A 19,691-nucleotide genomic window follows, 5' to 3' on the forward strand; every position below is an offset into this window, starting at 1 on the left:
AGAGTTTTGGTATGTTGGTGTACCCTTGATTGTTCCGGTTCCCAGTGTGACTGATGAGTAAATGGAGTGTGTTGATAGTCTGTGGTACTGGGGGAAAAATAGTCAATCAGTTTTATTCTTCTATGATATAGGTGAAGGTCCCTCTGAAGTTCCTCCCAATCAAGACGAGTGGGTCTGGGAATAAAAGAGAGCCCCCTCTCGAGGATGTTACACTGTGTAGGGGAGGGGATGAAGAAGACAGAAAGATTCAGAATATTGGAATGAGAATTCCAGCCCAGGTCCCGAGTTAGATGTGTGTTGGGTGTTTGGGATGGGGGTGTCGGTATAGACTTGGGATTTACTGTAAATTTAGTTGATCTAGCCAGTTAAGAAAGATGAATTCCGCTGTTGAGGGGGTCCAGTGAATATTGTCTTTCTCTGTATGAAATGTGTCGTGAGGAATTTCGAGTAAGAACGGGACTGTATTAACCATTGTATTATTGATTAGTTTTAAATTATTTTTTTGAGGGATGGTGAGCTTTGGTGAGAAGTTTATAACTGGAAAATAGATGTCAGCATTGGGGAAGGTCGACTTGGCTTGACGGAAGAGAGACTTGAGCTGTTTGATGGTGGTCTTCCTTGGATCCTCATCCTTATTGTTGATTCCCACAGAAAAGACAACAATCTTAACCTCGGGGTATGTCGGGGTCTTCTCAATGATTTTGAGAAAATGATAGGTCTTTGCTCCGGGGTAGCTGTCCAACTGTATTTGGTCAAAATTATGGGCCGGGATGCATCTGATGTTGGAATCTCCCAATATGAGGACTGGTTTTTTTGGTTTGAAAAACCAGTCCTGAATTTTGCGGTGGGCTCGGGCAAGGTGGTTGGTGGGTTCGAAGAGTTTTGTACCTGATTTGGGGTGGGTGGTGTAGGAGGAGGTGGCTTGTTCTAAACAGATTGGTTGATCTGTGGCTAAAGCCTGGGGAGAAGGGTGGGGTGATGATGGAGGCTTGTGAGTAGGTGAAGAGTTCAGCAAGAGGGGGACCGGAGGAGACGGAGAGTTGAGTATCAGGGTGATTGGAGGGGATAAGTGGGTAGGTATGGGGGAGCATGGGGGAGTGGGTGTCAAAGAGCACGAGGAGGTAGGCACAACCGCAGCCGAGGAAAAAGCTACAGGGGAGACTGAGGAGATGCCTACATGAGAGGCCGAAGAGGTTACAGCGGAGACAAAAGAGGTAGCCAAGGGAGATATTGAAGGGGATACTGGAGTAAGCTCTGGTGAGAAATTGGAAACCCCGGAGGTCCGGCCAAGCCGCAAAGGTCCCCCTCTTGTTGGAGTGGAAGGGTTAGGGTTAGGGTTAGGGTTAGGGTTAGGGGTTAAGAGTGAGAAAAATAAGAACCCCATGCCGAGCATGGGGTCCTGGTGCACGGGCCTTCTCTGTCTCGACCATGGCTCCACCTTCATCTCCCCTTAACTTTATTTTTTCCTTTTTGCTTCAGGGTTGTGCTCGTGGATGGAGGGTTAGGGTTAGGTGATAGGGTTAGGGTTCCAAGCTGTATGCTTGGAGCCCTCGTGCACGGACCATTTCTGTCCCTACTCAGATCTCGCTCCTCCCTCTGGGTAATGAAGGATAAATTATTTTATTTTTTTCATAATCTAATTAGGGTTAGGGCTCTCAATTTAAATTTGGTTAGGGTTAGGATCAAAAACCTTTAGGGCAGGGCCATATGAAAATTGATTATGGGAATTCATAATCTCCCTCTGCTGGAAAAAAGAAAATTTACAGGGGGGGTTTTGAGAAAATCTGATGATGGAGAGGGACTGTTTAGCAACTCCCTCTGCTGGACAAAAGGGGGAAGAGCGGTTAAGTGTCTCTAATTAGAATAATGGTGTTTTTTTGTCATTTAGGCCTCTAGGATGAAGGGTGTCTAATTTAGAAATCCAATTTCTTTTATGTCTCCTTCTCTCTGGGGTTGACCATCTGGGATTCATCTGCACGATCGTTGCATTGACTGAATCCCATCCGTGGGAAATGAAATGTTGTACCAGGTAAGTGTCTGTGTTTTTATGTTTTGTAATGTTGTGTCTGTGTTGGGTGAATCTAACTAAGAGAGTGTTTCCAGTCTCCCCAACGTACTGTATCCCACAGGTGGAGCAGGAGATAACATAAATGCAGTTTTGAGAGTGGGGGCTCCCCCTGCATAGAGACGGAAACACATTTTTGTTGTGGTGGCTGCAAATCCAATCCAAATGTTTGAAAAAAGAGGTGAGTGCTCTGGATTTTGGTTGTGTAAGGGGAGGAAGTTTGGCTCTAATTAAAATGTCCTTAAGATTTTTGTTTCTCCTGTAGGCTGGCAGAAATCTGTGCTCCTCGAGCAGCCCCTGGCTCTGAACAAGATCCCGGAAGTTCCTCCTGAGGACTCTCACCATCCTGCACGTGGCTGCCGAATGTGTTGTGACAATGGGTAAAAGGGGGGCTGTATCAATAGGTTTAATTTGTTGAAATGACTTAAAACATTTTCTTAGAAAGGAGCGGGAATAACCCCTTGTGTATAATGCCGAAAAAAGAATTTTGGTGGCCTTTTTAAAGTCTGCCTGTTGGGTGCAGATTCTGTGGAAGCGGAGCAGCTGGGATTTAACCAGACCTGCAAATGTGTGTTTGGGATGAAAACTGGTTTTATGTAACAGTGCATGTGTGTCTGTGGGTTTAAAATAAACTTTAATGTCCAATTTGTGTGTGGTGTGAAAGTCACTTCCCTTAAATGTGGTCGTGTCTAGAAAGTCGACTGAAGAGGCGTGGCATGTTGATTTTAGTTTGATGGAAGGGTTGTGGCTGTTGAGAGTCCCCAGGAAGGTCCCAAACTCCTGCTCAGAGTGGGTCCACACGCCCCAGATGTCGTCGAGGTACCTGTAATAACAGAGCGGCTTTAAAGCACATTTCTGTAGTGCAGAGGATTCCCACTCTGCCATGAAAATATTGGCATAAGCCGGTGCAAATTTCTTCCCCATAGCTGTGCCCTTAATTTGAACAAAAAATTCCCCATTAAATTCAAAATCATTTCTGTTTAAATTAATCTCTAATAATTGGAGTAATTCTTTATCTGGTCGTTTTTTGTCCGGGTATTTTTGAAAAATTCTTTTAATACTGTCAATGCCCTCTTTGTGATCAATATTGGTATATAAGCTATCAATATCCATAGTAAACAGAAAGGAGTCTGCTGGGATTACTAGTTGTTTAATTTTTTCAATAAAATGATATGTATCTTTAAGGTAACTGTCATGTTTATTAGATAACGGATTCAGAAAAAAATCCAAATATTCTGCTGTATAATAGGTTTCACTTTCACAGTCTGAAACAATGGGTCTGCCAGGAGGAATTTTAGATGGAACGGTCCATTTTTGGGGATCTTTATGGATTTTGGGTAACATATAAAAACGTCTGGGCCTCGGTTGCGAGTTGCCCTGCAGGTAAGTTTTTTGTTTTTTATTTATAAATTTCTTTTTCAGTAAATTATTAATAATTGTATCTACTAGAGGGATTGTATCTAAATAAATGGGTTTATTGAGTTTATGATAATAAGTTACATCATTTAACTGTCTGTAACCTTCATATAAATAATCTTTTTTATCCATAATTACTGTTAGACTGCCCTTATCGGCTGGTTTAATAACTATATCATTATTTTGGGCTAATTCTTTTAGAGCTTTGGTTTCCTCACCACTCAAATTTGGAGTGTTATGAATGATTTTAAAATCATTCTCAAAGTATGAAATATCCTGGTCTATTAAACGGTTAATTTGTGGTGGGAGAGTAGCAGATGGGGGTGTCCAGTCAGATTTCAATGTGAATGGCTGAGGTTGGATGCTGCTTTTGTCCTTATAGTGAACAGTTAACTTAATTCTGCGATGGTACTCCTGTAAATCATGTCTGGATTGAAAGGTCAAATTCTTACTGTTACATTTGGAAGGGATGAAAGTAAGACCTCTGCTCAGCAGGGAAAGCTGTGTAAGAGAAAGAACAAAGTTATTACATAGATTCATGACTCCATCTTTCCCCTCCCTCTGTGAGAGGCTTAAAGGGAGCTTCAGTTTAACCATGAAGACCAGTGTTCCAGCATCCTCTTCGCGGTAGCTGCCGTCCAGTGGATGCTGTCAGTTTGGGTCTCAAAGAAGCCACTGAGTGGGGGGATGTAGTCTGTCAGTTCTTGGATGTGTTGATTCAGATGAATCAGGACGGCTTTTTCATCTGGTGAAAGGTGAGGTGAAAAACTGACGTGAGGGACGAAGATCGTGGCGTCTGGGAATCTCTGTCCTGCTACAGTCAGGGCTTTGATCATCTCTTTCACTGGAGCTTTTTTATCCCTCTGGGATCTGTTGTTGAGGCCGAAGGATAGCAGGAGAACCTCTGGTTCCGTCTGGAAGGTGGCCGTCTTCAGGAGAAATTCTGCATGATGCCATCTGGCGCCAGGAAAACTGTCCAATTGTACATTTCCACCTTTGAAAGGTGGGAGGCGGCTGATGTTTGAGTCTCCTATGATGACCTTCTTCTGTTGTATGTGCAGGTGCCACTCTGTAAATTTGCGGGGTGTGTTGTCGTGTCGTGTTGGAGCACACACCTGCATTTCTGCTGCAGAAGTTGTCGTCTGCTCTGCTCGCTCAACGGCTAGTCTGGACTGCACGCTGGATCTCAGCTTGGAGAGAGTGGCAGGGGTGAGTGTGTGGTACCCTCTGCTCTCCATGGTGCTGGTTTGGACGGGAGGAGGAGGACTCCCTTCTCTGTGGGAGGAGCGTTGGCTTCCTTTTCTCTGGCTCAGCGCTGTGATCTGCTCATCTGCTGGTTCTGGCTCCAGAGTGATTTCCTCTTCGGCTTCAGAGTCAGCCTTCTGCATGTCGAGAACTCGTACGACACTTTCTGCCGTAGAGCTTATTTGAGAGCGATTTATGCGTGGTGGAAGAGGGATTACAGGAGAAAGACGAGACGGGGATGTGGGAGGAGAAAGTTCTGTTTCACTTGCCTCCTCAAGGTCAAACAGAGGTGACCAGTCCTCCTGTTGTGGTTCTGTCATGGTCTCCACTGAAACCCGGGAGATTGGCGCAGGTGGAGGCGCTGCGTGGATTTGGGCGATCGTGGTGATCTGATGACTGCTGCTTTGTGGTGAAGGGGGTGGCTGTGCTGCAGCTGGGCTCCGTGGTCTCGTGGAGGGAGGCTGGTTCACTGGAGGTGATGATGGAGCCAGCTCAATCACAGCATGTGGGTCCTCTTCTGCTGTCTGGTCAGCTGTCTGCGTTGGGAGAGAAGAAACGGCAGCAGCAGGAAGAGGAGCAGGAGGTGCTGTTTCTGTCGTCCTGGCAATGATGACCGCCTGGGCACGGTCTATTGTATCCTGTCTCAGGCGTCTGCCTAAATTACGTTTCGCCCACGTTGTGGCTATTTCAAAGGGGCCTCTCCAGTCCGGTGAAGGAAACTGGGTGAGCTTTTGCATTTCAGAGTCAATGTTCTTTTGATAATGCTCTCTGAGGATGAGAACGGTAGTGAAGGCCCAATTTCTAGCATTGCCGTCAATCAAAGTCTGTGTTTGTAGATTTGGGGATGCTGGTTTGATAATTGTAGCTAGATTGTTTGTTATTTTGTCCAGGGAGGGAGGATGAGCCTCTCTGGACACATTGGCGAGGTGGTGTACAGCTTTAATCAGTCTGTTCATTACACGCACCTTCTCTGTAAAATCAGGGTCATTAGACTGTACCCTGTGGGGGGGGGCTTCATTCCGAGCACCTGCTGGTACAAAGACGTAGCGGCCATTTTGGTTGGAGGGACCGCGTGGTCTAGGTCTTGGCGCACGTTGAGCGCCATTTTGAAATGGGTAGCGCGGCCCGCTATAGAACGGCTGCGGTGCAGGGCGATGTCTCACCTGCTGTCTGCCGTAGAAGGCCGGCTCCAGAAAATGGGCTCCCTCCCTGGTGACGTCCGCATAAGATCGGCGTCCCGTGGTAGCTGGAAAAATCCGCAGCTGCACGTCTGTTCTGTGGCCTGTCGCGTTCATAGGCCCGTTCCCTCCGTCTGCCTCCTCTGGACTGCACCAGTATCCATCCGTCGTCGTGTGGGCGCGGTGGCATGGCTTACTGTGGTCCTTGTGTAATTCGGCCCGTTGCAGAAGGTACCTCCGTCACACGTGGCTAACAAGCTATGCTAATACTGGGAGGCTATGCTAATAATAAACTAGGAAACGTGATTTTACCGATCAACTTCGGTTTAATAAAAAAATAATACAAGCCAAGGTTGCAACGTTTCGAACAAACTTAGTCTTCTTCAGGCTGGCTTAACAAAAAACATGAGAAGCGAACATACTGACGAGGATCAGCTCCATGCATGCGTCTTCTCATCAAAATGGAGGGAAGAGTTCGTGGGATGATGTCACATTTCCCATAATGCATTTGGGCTGCTCTTCCAATCAGGAGGCGTTGCTGGGTAGAAGGTGGCCTTCACTGGTCAGAGGAGCTTGTAGCTTTGGAGCGTTGTGTTCACATGCATTGTAATTTTTGGTTTTCATATGAAAATAAAGCATTTTTTTAAAAATATAAAAAATTAAATTGTAACATCTTAAAACTATTGGGAATCAATATACAATATCCTAAACAGTATATATTTTTTCTTGGAAAACGAAATACAAACATTCTGTAAAACAAGTAACTTCCTAGTATGCAATTATTGCTGTAACAGTAATGACCCAGAAAAAATTAATAAAAAAATTGTGTGTATATTACTTTTTCTAAAATAGAATTAAGGCTTCCATGGTAGAGGTGAGCACAATCCCTTTGAGAGAAAAAAATGATAAAATTAGTTTTGAATTCAGTCATGAATCAACAAAAAATGGCAGAAATCATCTTTGGAGATGACATAGTGATTTTTGAGAGGTGGGGAAGGAAGAGACAGAGACCCTGCAGAGAATCAGAAGGTTCAGGCGGTTAGGTGTTAGGGTTGAGGGTTCCAAGCTGTACGCCTGGAGCCCTCGTGCACGGACCATTTCTGTCCCACTCAGATCTCGCTCTCCCTCTGGGTAATATGGAATCAATTATTTTATTCAATCACAATCTAATTAGGTTTAGGGCTCTCAGGTTCAATTTGGTTAGGGTTAGGATTAAAAATCTTTGGGGCAGGGCCATATGAAAATAGATTCTGGGAAAAAGAATTTACAGGGGGGTGAAAAAATCTGGTGATGGAGAGGGACTGTTTAGCAACTCCCTCTGCTGGCCAAATAGGGGAAGAACGGTTAAGTGTCTCTAATTAGAATATTGGTGTTTTTTTCTCATTTAGGCCTCTAGGATGGAGGGTGTCTAATTTAGAATCCAATTTCTTTCATGTCTCCTTCTCTCTGGGGTTGACCATCTGGGATTCATCTGCACGATCGTTGCATTAACTGAATCCCATCCGTGGGAAATGAAATGTTGTACCAGGTAAGTGTCTGTGTTTTTGTGTTTTGTGATGTTGTGTCTGTGTTGGGTGAATCTAACTAAGAGAGTGTTTCCAGTCTCCCCAACGTACTGTATCCCACAGGTGGAGCAGGAGATAACATAAATGCAGTTTTGAGAGTGGGGGCTCCCCCTGCATAGAGACGGAAACACATTTTTGTTGTGGTGGCTGCATATCCAATCCAAGTGTTTGAAAAAAGAGGTGAGTGCTCTGGATTTGGGTGTGTAGGGGGGGAAGTTTGGCTCTAATTAAAATGTCTTGAGATTTTTATTCTCCTGTAGGCTGGCAGAAATCTGTGCTCCTCGAGCAGACCCTGGTCCTGAACAAGATCCCGGAAGTTCCTCCTGAGGACTCTCACCATCCTGCACGTGGCTGCCGAATGTGTTGTGACAATGGGTAAAAGGGGGGATGTATCAATAGGTTTAATTTGTTGAAATGACTTAAAACACTTTCTTAGAAAGGGCGGGAATAACCCCTTGTGTATAATGCCGAAAAAAGAATTTTGGTGGCCTTTTTAAAGTCTGCCTGTTGGGTGCAGATTCTGTGGAAGCGGAGCAGCTGGGATTTAACCAGACCTGCAAATGTGTGTTTGGGATGAAAACTGGTTTTATGTAACAGTGCATGTGTGTCTGTGGGTTTAAAATAAACTTTAATGTCCAATTTGTGTGTGGTGTGAAAGTCACTTCCCTTAAATGTGGTTGTGTCTAGAAAGTCGACTGAAGAGGCGTGGCATGTTGATTTTAGTTTGATGGAAGGGTTGTGGCTGTTGAGAGTCCCCAGGAAGGTTCCAAACTCCTGCTCAGAGTGCGTCCACACGCCCCAGATGTCGTCGAGGTACCTGTAATAACAGAGCGGCTTTAAAGCACATTTCTGTAATGCAGAGGATTCCCACTCTGCCATGAAAATATTGGCATAAGCCGGTGCAAATTTCTTCCCCATAGCTGTGCCCTTAATTTGAACAAAAAATTCCCCATTAAATTCAAAATCATTTCTGTTTAAATTAATCTCTAATAATTGGAGTAATTCTTTATCTGGTCGTTTTTTGTCCGGGTATTTTTGAAAAATTCTTTTAATACTGTCAATGCCCTCTTTGTGATCAATATTGGTATATAAGCTATCAATATCCATAGTAAACAGAAAGGAGTCTGCTGGGATTACTAGTTGTTTAATTTTTTCAATAAAATGATATGTATCTTTAAGGTAACTGTCATGTTTATTAGATAACGGATTCAGAAAAAAATCCAAATATTCTGCTGTATAATAGGTTTCACTTTCACAGTCTGAAACAATGGGTCTGCCAGGAGGAATTTTAGATGGAACGGTCCATTTTTGGGGATCCTTATGGATTTTGGGTAACATATAAAAACGTCTGGGCCTCGGTTGCGAGTTGCCCTGCAGGTAAGTTTTTTGTTTTTTATTAATAAATTTCTTTTTCAGTAAATTATTAATAATTGTATCTACTAGAGGGATTGTATCTAAATAAATGGGTTTATTGAGTTTATGATAATAAGTTACATCATTTAACTGTCTGTAACCTTCATATAAATAATCTTTTTTATCCATAATTACTGTTAGACTGCCCTTATCAGCTGGCTTAATAACTATATCATTATTTTGGGCTAATTCTTTTAGAGTTTTGGTTTCCTCACCACTCAAATTTGGAGTGTTATGAATGATTTTAAAATCATTCTCAAAGTATGAAATATCCTGGTCTATTAAACGGTTAATTTGTGGTGGGAGAGTAGCAGATGGGGGTGTCCAGTCCGATTTCAGTGTGAATGGCTGAGGTTGGATGCTGCTTTTGTCCTTATAGTGAACAGTTAACTTAATTCTGCGATGGTACTCCTGTAAATCATGTCTGGATTGAAAGGTCAAATTCTTACTGTTACATTTGGAAGGGATGAAAGTAAGACCTCTGCTCAGCAGGGAAAGCTGTGTAAGAGAAAGAACAAAGTTATCACATAGATTCATGACTCCATCTTTCCCCTCCCTCTGTGAGAGGCTTAGAGGGAGCTTCAGTTTAACCACGAAGCCCAGTGTTCCAGAATCCTCTTCGCGGTAGCTGCCGTCCAGTGGATGCTGTCAGTTTGGGTCTCAAAGAAGCCACTGAGTGGGGGGATGTAGTCTGTCAGTTCTTGGATGTGTTGATTTAAATGGATAAGGACGACTTTTTCATCTGGTGAAAGGTGAGGTGAAAAACTGACGTGAGGGACGAGGATCGTGGCGTCTGGGAATCTCTGTCCTGCCACCGTCAGGGCTTTGATCATCTCTTTGACTGGAGCTTTTTTATCCCTCTGGGATCTGTTGTTGAGGCCGAAGGATAGCAGGAGAACCTCTGGTTCCGTCTGGAAGGTGGCCGTCTTCAGGAGAAATTCTGCATGATGCCATCTGGCGCCAGGAAAACTGTCCAATTGTACATTTCCACCTTTGAAAGGTGGGAGGCGGCTGATGTTTGAGTCTCCTATGATGACCTTCTTCTGTTGTATGTGCAGGTGCCACTCTGTAAATTTGCGGGGTGTGTTGTCGTGTCGTGTTGGAGCACACACCTGCATTTCTGCTGCAGAAGTTGTCGTCTGCTCTGCTCGCTCGATGGCTAGGCGAGATTGCACGCTGGATCTCAGCTTGGAGAGAGTGGCAGGGGTGAGTGTGTGGTACCCTCTGCTCTCCATGGTGCTGGTTTGGACGGGAGGAGGAGGACTCCCTTCTCTGTGGGAGGAGCGTTGGCTTCCTTTTCTCTGGCTCAGCGCTGTGATCTGCTCATCTGCTGGTTCTGGCTCCAGAGTGATTTCCTCTTCGGCTTCAGAGTCAGCCTTCTGCATGTCGAGAACTCGTACGACACTTTCTGCCGTAGAGCTTATTTGAGAGCGATTTATGCGTGGTGGAAGAGGGATTACAGGAGAAAAACGAGATGGGGATGTGGGAGGAGAAAGTTCTGTTTCACTTGCCTCCTCCAGGTCAAACAGAGGTGACCAGTCCTCCTGTTGTGGTTCTGTCATGGTCTCCACTGAAACCCGGGAGATTGGCGCAGGTGGAGGCGCTGCGTGGATTTGGGCGATCGTGGTGATCTGATGACTGCTGCTTTGTGGTGAAGGGGGTGGCTGTGCTGCAGCTGGGCTCGGTGGTCTCGTGGAGGGAGGCTGGTTCACTGGAGGTGATGATGGAGCCAGCTCAATCACAGCATGTGGGTCCTCTTCTGCTGTCTGGTCAGCTGTCTGCGTTGGGAGAGAAGAAACGGCAGCAGCAACAGGAAGTGGAGCAGGAGGTGCTGTTTCTGTCGTCCTGGCAATGATGACCGCCTGGGCACGGTCTATTGTATCCTGTCTCAGGCGTCTGCCTAAATTACGTTTCGCCCACGTTGTGGCTATTTCAAAGGGGCCTCTCCAGTCCGGTGAAGGAAACTGGGTGAGCTTTTGCATTTCAGAGTCAATGTTCTTTTGATAATGCTCTCTGAGGATGAGAACGGTAGTGAAGGCCCAATTTCTAGCATTGCCGTCAATCAAAGTCTGTGTTTGTAGATTTGGGGATGCTGGTTTGATAATTGTAGCTAGATTGTTTGTTATTTTGTCCAGGGAGGGAGGATGAGCCTCTCTGGACACATTGGTGAGGTGGTGTACAGCTTTAATCAGTCTGTTCATTACACGCACCTTCTCTGTGAAATCAGGGTCATTAGACTGTACCCTGTGGGGGGGGGCTTCATTCCGAGCACCTGCTGGTACAAAGACGTAGCGGCCATTTTGGTTGGAGGGACCGCGTGGGTTAGGGTTAGGGTTAGGGTTGGGTTAGGGTTGGGGTTTGCAGAAATACGTTTGTATTTTGATTGCACTGGCCTGCTGTACTGAAGAAAAAGGGGAAAACAAACAAATAACAACAAAAAAAATGTTTTAATATTGAATGAACAGTAAAACAAGTGAAGAGGAATTCAAACTCCAACCATCAGTCTGCCTAGTCCGGATTCGAACCCTGGATGCCTGCATGAAAGGTGGTTACCATTACCATTTGGCTACCAAGCCTTACAATGATTCATGGGTGCTAAGGGGGTTAAGAAAGGGAAGGGAGGAAGAATTGAACAAAAAAAAAAAAAAAAAAAAAAAAAAAAAAAAAAAAAAAAAAAAAAAAAAAAATTAAAAAACTAAAGAATACACACAAAGTGAATAGATAAATAATTTAAAAAACTTAATAAATAAAATTAATTAGGAATCTAGTGGGGCTTAAATCTCGTGGGTAAATTAGAGACAGCAAATTTAAGGAAGTGTTAAAACCATGGTAAACAGCCATGCAAATTTTGTTAGTAGTTAAAATAAGTGCTAAAATTAAGTGCTAAGCCTTATAAAAACATAAATAGCATGCAGATTAAGAGACATAAGTAAAAACATTTAAAATAGGTTAGTAAAAAATTGTTTTTGCTGTTTCTAAAAAATAGCCCTGGAGATCTTAAATTTTAATACAAATAAATTTTAAAAAGAAAGAGTTAAAGGTTTAAAAAAAAAAAAAAAAAAAAAAAAAAAAAAAAAAAATTGGGGGGGGGGGGTTGGATAGATTAAGATACTAACTCCCGAGCTAGGGATACTAAAGGGGAGGACGTAAAAAAGGAGGGGCAGAGCTATTTCCCGAAATAGGGATACTAAGAATGGGAGGATTGAAAAAGTAAGGGAGGGAGAGAGGGAAGGGGAGGGCTAGCTCCCTGGTTAGGGACGCTACCCTCCTTTTGTGTAGGGTACAAAAAGGGAGGTACTCAGCTCCCTGATTGGGGATGCTAAGGGTTAGGGTTAGGGTTAGGGTTAGGGTTAGGGTTAGGGGTTAGGGTTAGGGTTAGGGTTAGGGTTAGGGTTAGGGGTTAGGGGTTAGGGTTAGGGTTAGGGTTAGGGTTAGGGTTAGGGTTAGGGTTAGGGGTTAGGTCGAAAGGCTGTGGCCCCCCTTCCGCGGAAGTTGGGCGGGTTAGGGTTAGGGTTAGGGTTAGGGTTAGGGTTAGGGTTAGGGTTAGGGTTAGGGTTAGGGTTAGGGTTAGGGTTAGGGTTAGGGGGTTAGGGTTAGGGTTAGGGTTAGGGTTAGGGGTTAGGTCGAAAGGCTGTGGCCCCCCTTCCGCGGAAGTTGGGCGGTGCGCGGTCCATCCCTAAGCGGATCTCGCTACTACGTCCCCATTGGTTCTGTTGGAAGGCCCGTTTCCTTCCCCGCCGTGGACGGACCAGAATCCAGTCACTGTCCATGTGTCTTTTAATTTCACCTTTGTTATTCTAATTTAATCAGATGTCAATGAAATGTATGTTTTTTTGTCTGTTTTTATAAGTTTTATTTTTTTGTGTGCTTTTTTTATTTTTTTGAAAAAGAAAATAGAACAAAAAATTGTGAAAAAAGTAAAAAAAGAAAAAAAAGAAAAGTGTTCAATACAAATGAAAAGAGCGTGCTTCAGTGGCAACGTTTCAACCTGTTTTCAGGTCTTCCTCAGGCCTATAAAGCACGCGTTTCAGTCTGGTTAGTTTTGCTGGCACTTGGAGAGATGTTTTCCCTTCAAAGAGCAGAGCAGAAAGGGTTAGGGTTAGGGGTTAGGGGTTAGGGGTTAGGGTTAGGGTTAGGGTTAGGGTTAGGGTTAGGGTTAGGGTTAGGGCGAAGGGTTGTAGCCCCCCTTCCGCGGAAGTTGGGCGGTGCGCGGTCCATCCCAAAGCGAGTATCGCTGCTATGACCCCTGTGATTTTTTGGGAAGGTTGGCTTCCTCCCCCTCCGTGAACGGACAAGTGTCCACTCCCCGTCCATTTGATTAGATTTTTTATTTTTTTATTGTCCGGTTCGCCTTTGTTATTATAATTTAATAAGGCGTGTTTGAAAATGTTCTTTTTGTTTGTTTTTATGTTATTTAAGTGTTTTTTTTTTTTTTTTTTTTTTTTTTTTTTTTTTTTTCTTTTTTAAGTTTTTTGTGAAATAAAATAATTAAATTCGAAAAGAAATGTTTTTTTAAAAAAAAGAAAAAAGAAAAAGAGACAAGTGTTCAAAAAGAAACACGTGTTTAAAAGAAAAAGAGCAAAAAAGCAAAAGATGCGTGCTACAGCGGCAACGTTTCGACCTCTAATAAGGTCTTCTTCAGGCCTGTACAGCACGCAGATCACTGTGGCTAAATTGGCTGGCACTTGTGGAGATGTTGTCCCTACGAAGAGCAGAGCAGAAATGAGCTCTGTTCAGCCTGTCCCAATATATAGCCTCCTGGCTCCACCCCCTTGTATTTTCCCATTTTCTTTTTTCCAGTTTCTTTTTATTTATACCTTTTATTTTAAATTAGTTTTTTAAGTTATTTAATGCATGAATCATTTGCCAAATATAGTTTTTACAATTTAAAACGTAAATTTACTTAGTATTTATTACTTTTAGTGAGAATTCATAATGATTTTAAATTATTTTCAAAAAAAATGTTTCTTATGCCAATTTTTATAGCCCTATGCATTTATATATAGTTTTTAGTTTTGGATCTTACTTTTGTATTGCGTATAAGGAATTTATATAAAATAACCCCTTTTCAAATTATGATTTAAGAAAAATACATTTATGCAATGATACGATGTTGTAATGATTAGGTTAGGGTTAAATTATAAATTTGGTTTAATATTTCAACAATGTGCTTAGGGTTAGGGCTAAATTCTAAATTTGATTTACTATTTCAACAATTTGATTAGGGTTAGGGCTACATACTCAATTTGGTTAGTGTTAGGGCTAATTACTTTGGTTAGGGTTAGAATTAGATTAAAGGGCCAGGTTAGGGTTAGAATTTGATTGAAGGGCCAGGTTAGGGTTAGAATTCGATTAAAGGGCCAGGTTAGGGTTAGAATTTGATTAAAGGGCCAGGTTTAGAGGATCCAATCAAGGTAAGTCACATATTCAAGGTAAGTAATTTACAAGGTAAGTGATTCAATTTCTAATTAGGGGCTCGACTAAATTAAGGGGGGAATCGTTTAAATTGCAGAATGGGACTTTATGTTAATGGATAATTTCTTTTCATGTTTAAACCATTGGGTTCGTTTGTGTTCAGTAAATATATCCATTGTCTCTCTTTTGACTTTCTTTGTTTGTCAGTCCAAATTGAATTGTTTTGTATACCTGCAATCATTACACTATGCCACCCGTGTAAAATAAAATGTTTGACTAAATTAGTGTCTGTGTCCTTATTATTTATAATATTGTATTTGTGTTGAGCCATTCGTGTGGAAAGTGAATTTTTAGTTTCTCCAACATATTGAATTTTGCACTTTGCACAAAAAATTACATAAACACAATTTTTTGATTTCAAAGTAAAGGTTTGGGAAATTTTGAAAATGTTTTTGTTGACTTTATTCTGAATATATTGTAATCTAACAAAATGGTCTTGAAGGTATGCACATTTTTGGCTTTGTTGTAAAGGTTGTACTTTTGCTTTCACCAAATAATCTTTTAGATTTTTATTGCGTTTAAATGCTGAGATTACTCGATGTTTTTTCAACAGTCCTTGGTTCGTAATAATTTGTTTGAAGTTGGTTTTTATTTTATGATTTAGTGTTTTACTTCCTGTAGAAAAGATTGTAATAAGTGGGATTATTTCTTCAATATTTGTGTGTTTTTGTCCGGTATCCTTTAGAGTTTTGAAACAACGTCTTAGAAATGATCTGGAATATCCCCTATGTCTCAGGGCAGAGAATAATACTTTCACTGCACCCCGAAAATCTTCTTCCTGGGTACAAATGCGTTTAAATCGGAGTAATTGTGACTTTACTAATCCCCTGTGTGTATGTTGTGGGTGAAAGCTGGTTTTGAATAATAAAGAATGTGTGTCTGTGTCTTTGAAAAAAACTTTGACTTCCAATTTACCGGTTTGTTCAAAAGAGTTTCCTTTGTAAACAGTTGTGTCTAAAAAATCAATAGAATGTTCGTGGAAGGTGTATTTGAGATTAATGGATGAATCGTGTTTATCAAGTATGTTTATGAAAGTCACAAATTCCTCTTTAGAGTTGGTCCAAATTCCAAATATATCATCAAGGTATCTTAAGTATACTAAAGGTTTGATTTTACATTTTCGGAGTGCTTTTTCTTCCCAATCAGCCATAAAAATATTAGCATAAGACGGAGCAAATCGTTTCCCCATTGCTGTCCCCTTAATTTGTAAGAAATACTCCCCATTGAATTCAAAATCATTTCTTTTCAAATTGATTTCCAGTAATTTTAGCAATTCCCAATCAGGTCGATTCTCATCTGGATATTTGATAAAAATGTTTTTGATTGATGTCATGCCTGCTTGAATGTCAATGTTTGTATATAAACTTTCGATATCAATAGAGAAAAAGAAAGAGTTGTTTGGGACAGTCAAGGTTTTAATGATGCTTATGAAGTGATATGTATCTTTGATGTAGGAGGGATGTTTGATAGACAGGGGATTCAAAAAATGATCTAAATATTCTGCTGTTTGGTAAGTTTCACTCCCACAATCTGCTACAATAGGTCGCCCTGCAGGCACTTTGAAAGGCACAGTCCAATTCTTAGGATCCTTGTGAATTTTTGGTAGGATGTAGAATCTTCTCAGCCGTGGCTCTACCTCTCCTTTTAAATATTTCAGTTGTTTTTCATTAATAAATTTTTTGTCATGTAGTTGGGCCAAAATTTTATGTACCTTGGGTACCGTGTTTAAATAAATAGGTTTTCTTAGTTGTTTATAATATTTTGTGTCATGTAATTGTCTTTTTGCCTCCATTATGTATTGGTCTCTTCCTAATATTACTACAGTACTACCTTTATCCGCAGGTTTGATAATTACATGTTTATTTTGGGCTAATTCTCTAAGGGCTCTTTGTTCCTGTAATGATAAGTTTGGTTTTTCATCTTGTATTTTAAAGTGTTTGTAGAAGTCATTTTTATCCTTTTTAATTAAAGCTTTGATTTCTGGAGGCAATTTGTCATTGTCAGGGGTCCAAATAGAAATGGGCATAAATTTTTGTTGTTGTTGTTGGTTATTATCATGTTTATCCGAAAAATAGGCTACTAATTTTAGTTTCCTATGATAGTTTTGAAGATCATATTGAAGTTGGGTTGTGTCAAATTTACTTTTGGTAATGGTGGGAACAAAGGTTAGTCCTCTATTCAGAAGGTTCCATTGAGTCTGGGTTAGAGTGAAATTCTCCGCCAAGACCAGAACATTCTGAAGGAAAAGTGGTGTTGCACCTTTTGTCCCCTCTTCAAAAAGACTTAAGGGGCTGTCAAGTTTAAATAACTTGTCCAGTGTTTAAGCATTGCTCTAGCTGTCGTTCGAGTCCAATGCACATCGTCCGGCTCCGTTTCAAAGTCAGTTTCCGGAAGAGGGGGGATGTGAGGGAAGTTCCGTCTGATGTGCTGGTTGAGTAGTTGCAGGGTTTTTTGTTCTGCGTGACGTAGGTCCTCGGAAAAGTTTATCACTGGTATCCAAATCTCTGCATAAGGGAACTGTTTTTTAGCAGTTCTCAACGCTGCCTGTGCTTGTTTAATTGTGGTCTGTTTAGCCTTTTGTCCTCTATGGTTTAAGCCAAAAGACAGTACCACTTTCTCCACAACCACATGGCTAGTTGATTTTGCCATCAGTGCCTGGGCATGACGAAAGTTGGCTCCCGGATAACTCTCAATTTGTAGGTCCCGGACATGGTGTCCCTGAATCCTGGATAAATTAGAGTCTCCTATAATAAGCCACTTTTTCTGCACATTCAAATCCCAGTCAATCAATTTACGATCTGAGTTTGGATGCCTCGTAACATGATAGCGGTGGGGTCTGGGTGTGGAGAAGAGATCCTCTGAATTCCCCCCTTGGGAATCATCATGAGAGTCATCATAAGCAGCGTGGACTAAGGCTGACACTCTGTGCACATTTGGAGATGTGCTTCTTCTTCGTGGAGGTGCCCGGTGTACGCTATCCACTTCTTCGTGGTCAGAAGTAAGTGACTCTTCCTCTGACACGTTTGATGGTTCCCTAACTACTCTTACTCGGGGAGGTCTCTGATCGAGTGGACTACTGCTGGTTTCTGACACATCCTGCAGGTTGGAGACTTCCATGATGACAGCGTTGCTGTCATAATCTTCCTGCCTTCTATTCCCACGTACTCTCCGATCAGGCGATGGAATTTCCTCAGGGAGGGATTGAATTTCAAAGTCATCCTCCTGTATAACACGTTTTGTCATTGTAGCCACTGCTCGTGTACATGCTTTCTTCCCCGTAACAGTACCCCTGCTTTTCTCTCTCTCTCTCCCCTTCTTTCCTGTTCTGGTGGTTCCATTTGTGTAGCAAATGTTCTTTGCTCTGGCACAGCTCCTATTTCCTGTCTACTGTCATCCACAGCAGAAGTAATAAGTGCCTCGACATGGTCCACTACACCAGGGGACATACGAGGCAGGTTTCTGTAGGCCCACCTTGTGGCCACTTCAAAGGCTGCCTTCCAGTTTGGAACCAGATCTTTTTTCAAGTCCTGCATCAAGAGCTTCAGACTGGCCTTGTAGTGTTCCTCCAAGATGACCAAGGTATTATAACCCCAGTTCTTAGCATTGCCTGTGATTAAATCCATTGTGTCATCTGTTGGAGCTGCAGGTTTAATCATGGAAGACAGAACCTCTACCATACGGGAGATCATCCTTGGCTCCGGTTTTCCTGGCTTAGGAGCAACATTTTGCAAATGATGGACTGTTTTAATGACCCTATGCATCTGACGGACCAGCTGTCCAAACTGTGGGTCAGTTTGTTCTGGTCTATGAATGTCCTGTCTCCGAAGTCTGCCAAAATGAACAGCATTTCGGTTTCCCCTTGGGCCATCACGGACCACTGATGCATAGGAGCGAGGTTGATAGGGCCGAGGTTGCTGGTCGCGATAGCGATACCCAGTAAAGGGAGGCACAGGCTGGTTAGGGCGAAGGGTTGTAGCCCCCCTTCCGCGGAAGTTGGGCGGTGCGCGGTCCATCCCAAAGCGAGTATCGCTGCTATGACCCCTGTGATTTTTTGGGAAGGTTGGCTTCCTCCCCCTCCGTGAACGGACAAGTGTCCACTCCCCGTCCATTTGATTAGATTTTTTATTTTTTTATTGTCCGGTTCGCCTTTGTTATTATAATTTAATAAGGCGTGTTTGAAAATGTTCTTTTTGTTTGTTTTTATGTTATTTAAGTGTTTTTTTTTTTTTTTTTTTTTTTTTTTTTTTTTTTTTTTTTTTTTTTTTGTTTTCTTTTTTAAGTTTTTTGTGAAATAAAATAATTAAATTCGAAAAGAAATGTTTTTTTAAAAAAAGAAAAAAGAAAAAGAGACAAGTGTTCAAAAAGAAACACGTGTTTAAAAGAAAAAGAGCAAAAAAGCAAAAGATGCGTGCTACAGCGGCAACGTTTCGACCTCTAATAAGGTCTTCTTCAGGCCTGTACAGCACGCAGATCACTGTGGCTAAATTGGCTGGCACTTGTGGAGATGTTGTCCCTACGAAGAGCAGAGCAGAAATGAGCTCTGTTCAGCCTGTCCCAATATATAGCCTCCTGGCTCCACCCCCTTGTATTTTCCCATTTTCTTTTTTCCAGTTTCTTTTTATTTATACCTTTTATTTTAAATTAGTTTTTTAAGTTATTTAATGCATGAATCATTTGCCAAATATAGTTTTTACAATTTAAAACGTAAATTTACTTAGTATTTATTACTTTTAGTGAGAATTCATAATGATTTTAAATTATTTTAAAAAAAATGTTTCTTATGCCAATTTTTATAGCCCTATGCATTTATATATAGTTTTTAGTTTTGGATCTTACTTTTGTATTGCGTATAAGGAATTTATATAAAATAACCCCTTTTCAAATTATGATTTAAGAAAAATACATTTATGCAATGATACGATGTTGTAATGATTAGGTTAGGGTTAAATTATAAATTTGGTTTAATATTTCAACAATGTGCTTAGGGTTAGGGCTAAATTCTAAATTTGATTTACTATTTCAACAATTTGATTAGGGTTAGGGCTACATACTCAATTTGGTTAGTGTTAGGGCTAATTACTTTGGTTAGGGTTAGAATTAGATTAAAGGGCCAGGTTAGGGTTAGAATTTGATTGAAGGGCCAGGTTAGGGTTAGAATTCGATTAAAGGGCCAGGTTAGGGTTAGAATTTGATTAAAGGGCCAGGTTTAGAGGATCCAATCAAGGTAAGTCACATATTCAAGGTAAGTAATTTACAAGGTAAGTGATTCAATTTCTAATTAGGGGCTCGACTAAATTAAGGGGGGAATCGTTTAAATTGCAGAATGGGACTTTA

General features: G+C 41.8%; 1 protein-coding gene and 1 long non-coding RNA gene across 2 annotated transcripts; one reads left to right on the top strand and one right to left on the bottom strand.

The window, feature by feature from the left end:
- Positions 1 to 1,937: 1,937 nt before the first annotated feature.
- On the top strand, positions 1,938 to 2,464 carry LOC111948353. Its single transcript, XR_002874339.1, has 3 exons — positions 1,938 to 2,029; positions 2,104 to 2,246; positions 2,331 to 2,464. It is a non-coding gene; the product is annotated as an uncharacterized LOC111948353 (long non-coding RNA).
- LOC111948352 (ras and Rab interactor 3-like) lies at positions 2,058 to 5,957 on the bottom strand. The gene is made up of 2 exons (XM_023961087.1): positions 3,934 to 5,957; positions 2,058 to 2,888 (listed from the first exon to the last, which is right to left on the bottom strand). The coding sequence occupies exon 1, from the start codon at positions 5,680 to 5,682 to the stop codon at positions 4,066 to 4,068; it is 1,617 nt and encodes a 538-aa protein (XP_023816855.1). The 5' UTR covers positions 5,683 to 5,957; the 3' UTR covers positions 2,058 to 2,888; positions 3,934 to 4,065.
- Between the last annotated feature and the right edge of the window lie 13,734 nt (positions 5,958 to 19,691).

The sequence above is a fragment of the Oryzias latipes genome, chromosome 1 (assembly GCF_002234675.1).
Source record: "Oryzias latipes chromosome 1, ASM223467v1".
NCBI classification, from domain to species: domain Eukaryota; kingdom Metazoa; phylum Chordata; class Actinopteri; order Beloniformes; family Adrianichthyidae; genus Oryzias; species Oryzias latipes.